The sequence below is a fragment of the Orycteropus afer genome, unplaced genomic scaffold, assembly GCF_000298275.1.
Source record: "Orycteropus afer afer isolate SDZICR_OR568_19922 unplaced genomic scaffold, OryAfe1.0 scaffold00539, whole genome shotgun sequence".
In the NCBI taxonomy this organism is placed as follows: domain Eukaryota; kingdom Metazoa; phylum Chordata; class Mammalia; order Tubulidentata; family Orycteropodidae; genus Orycteropus; species Orycteropus afer.
In genome coordinates, this window is record NW_006922126.1 from 242746 (window position 1) to 245447 (window position 2702).

At 55.4% G+C, this 2702-nt stretch overlaps 1 protein-coding gene across 1 annotated transcript in view; it reads left to right on the top strand.

Annotated features, from left to right (window-relative positions):
• EVC (EvC ciliary complex subunit 1) overlaps positions 1-2327 on the top strand; it is a 123257-nt gene extending 120930 nt beyond the window's left edge. The window contains exons 19-20 of the mRNA XM_007955771.1: positions 646-757; positions 2222-2327. Coding sequence (XP_007953962.1) covers positions 646-757; positions 2222-2327 — 218 coding nt within the window. The remainder of the gene's footprint in view (positions 1-645; positions 758-2221) is intronic.
• The last annotated feature ends 375 nt before the right edge of the window (positions 2328-2702 follow it).

Below are 2702 nucleotides of genomic sequence, written 5' to 3' on the forward strand. Positions count from 1 at the left end.
AACAGTGATGGATTTGATGACATTGCAGTATCCTTGTTCCTGGCCCCTCCCCCAACAGTGACAACTCCAGTGACATCACAGTGTCCTTGTTCCTGGCCCCTCCCCCAACAGTGATGGATTTGATGACATTGCAGTGTCCTTGTTCCTGGCTTGTGCTCTCTCTATTACTTTGGAATAAGCCTGTACCACCCACTAGGAGCCAGAGTTTTAAATTCAAGTACCTCGTCCCAGTTCTGCCACTAGTATGGCCATACGTCCCTAATCTGACCCCAAGCTGCCCAATATGAAAGAAGAAGCGGGGTCATCTAGTGGGGTGATGGCTGGGACAGTGCTGTGAAATGTGGGGCCATAGCACAAGTGCTGTGTCCTCAGCTCACCTGCCTGGTGAGCCTGAAAGGCAGCTGGGGGTGTTAGCAGGACTATGGTGGGGGCGGTTCTGAGAAGCCAGAGTTCGAATCCCACAGTGCCCCTGCCTGGCTGGGCTTGGGAGAGCACTGGGCTTCAGTTTCCTAACCAGTTCAGGGAGTATTGGGGAAGTGGGGCCCCACAGAGGCCACCCAGGGAATGCCAGGTGGGTGGGAGAGAGGCTGAGCCAAGGTAAAGATGCCTGAAGTCAGGATGTCTGGGCTCCTCTGTCGTCCACAGAGAAGCCCCTACGGACCAGAAGGAAGAAACCCCCTCCCCGGGAGAGAGGGGAGCCAGGGGCACCCCATGATGAAGACCCTGCCTCCGGGAGCCACGTGGCAGGACCGCTCAGGTACAGTGGGGCCCTGGCTCACCTACTGCCCCTGCACCTGGGCAGACAAGCAGCTGCTCTCCCAGACATGAGTGCCAGGGCCCCGGGGGCTGGACACAGCAGGACGAGACAGTAATGGGAGTTAGTGGGGTTAATGGGACTGCTCAGTTGTTCCTCCTGCTGCCGGCTGGCCTCGTACTCACGGCGACCCCCGTGCACAACCCACTGAAACGCTGCCCGGTCCTGCACCTGCCTGGTGACCCCTTGCAGGTGGGACCACTGTGACCCACAGGGTCTCCCTGGCTGATTTTCAGAGGTAGATTGCCAGGCCTTTATTCCTGCCATCACTGTTACTGTTCGTGTCTAATTTAGTCGGATCAGCATAGGCTCTGTGCCCCATCAGGGCTCAGACTGACCACTGAGAGAGAGGCAAGCCCCTCTCTCACCAGGGTGACTATTGGTTAAAGACACTGTGCACTTCGAAATGGGGAGGTCAGCCCTGGGTGCCCCGTCACGCAAGCAGGCATGTGCTTGGTCTCGTGCCATATGGATGCTGTCCCACCCGACACAGGGAAACCAGGGGTTGTATTTGGTTTTTTGAACAACCCAGTTTGTCAAAATGGAAGCCATTGGAATGTCATTCAGGCATAAAAAGAAACAAAGTCCTGACACACAACAGGGCCAGCATGGGTGACCCTTGAAAACCTTGTGCTGAGTGAAAGAAGCCAGACATAGGACAGTTATCATCTGATCCTACTTACATGAGAGATCTAGACTCAGTGAATACACAGAGTTCAGAGCTCATATAGTTACCAGGGGTGGGGTGAGGGGGGAACACTGAGCTCTGTTCAAAGCAAAACTACACCCACTGCGGTGGAGTCGATTCCCACTCGCAGTGCCCCTAGGGGACGGAGTGCAACTGCCCCACAGGGTCTCCAAGGCTGTCAATCTTCACAGAAGCAAAGCCCAAACCACACCCACTGCTGTACAGTCCATTCTGACCCACAGCGCCCCTAGAGGACAGAGTGGAACTGCCCACAGGGTCTCCAAGGCTGTCAGTCTTTATGGAAGCAGACTGCCTCATTTCTGTACCACAGAGTGGCTGCTGGGTTCAAACCACCAGCCTTTCAGTTAGCAGCCAAGCACTTAACCACTGCACCACCAAGACTCTAAGCCTCCGTTAAGGAGAATGGAAAAATGTGGAAACAGATGGTGTTTGCACAACATGATGAAAACATTTCATGCCACCAAATTAGACACGGATAAGTGGTTGAACTGGAAGATGTCTTATTTTTCAAACACACTTCACCACGATAAAAATAAGTAGATTTGCAAGGGTGAAGGAGAAGAACCGTTCGGCTGGCCTGTCGTTGCCTTCTTGGGGCCCCGCCCTGACCAGCCCGAGCATGACCGCCCTTCCAGGGGCAGACGGGGGCACGGTTGGCACTACAGGGGCTCACTGACTCATTTTTTCCGTGTTTGCAGCAGCAGAAGACTGAGTCAGCAAGAAAGTGACGCTGGTGATGCCGTGAGCACAAAGAAGATGCTGAAAAAAAGAAGCAATTTGGAATTCAAGGCCGCTGGGCGGTAACGCAGGGCCGACTGGAGAATCCTGACAGAGAAGCTGGAGACCCCACCCCACACCGTCCCCCAGCCATGCAGGAGACCGTGGGGGCGGGGGGACCAGGAGGCTTAGCGGTGGATCCGCGCCGTGGGCCTCCCAGGGTGTTGTGAGCGGGGCTGGGGAGTGGGTGTCACAGGGCCTCAGAGGCATGGGCAGGTATGGTGGCCCTGTGCCCGAGGACACCAGGAGCCCCAGTGCCTGAAAATCTAGCTTTGTGAGTTTCTTACCTCATTGGGCTTCCCTGCCCTGTGTTTCTGCCCCACTGCTGTTGAACCAGGAGCTCTGGTAGCATAGTGCCTAAGGCACTTGACTGCTAACCAGAAGGCTGGTGGTTCAAACCCA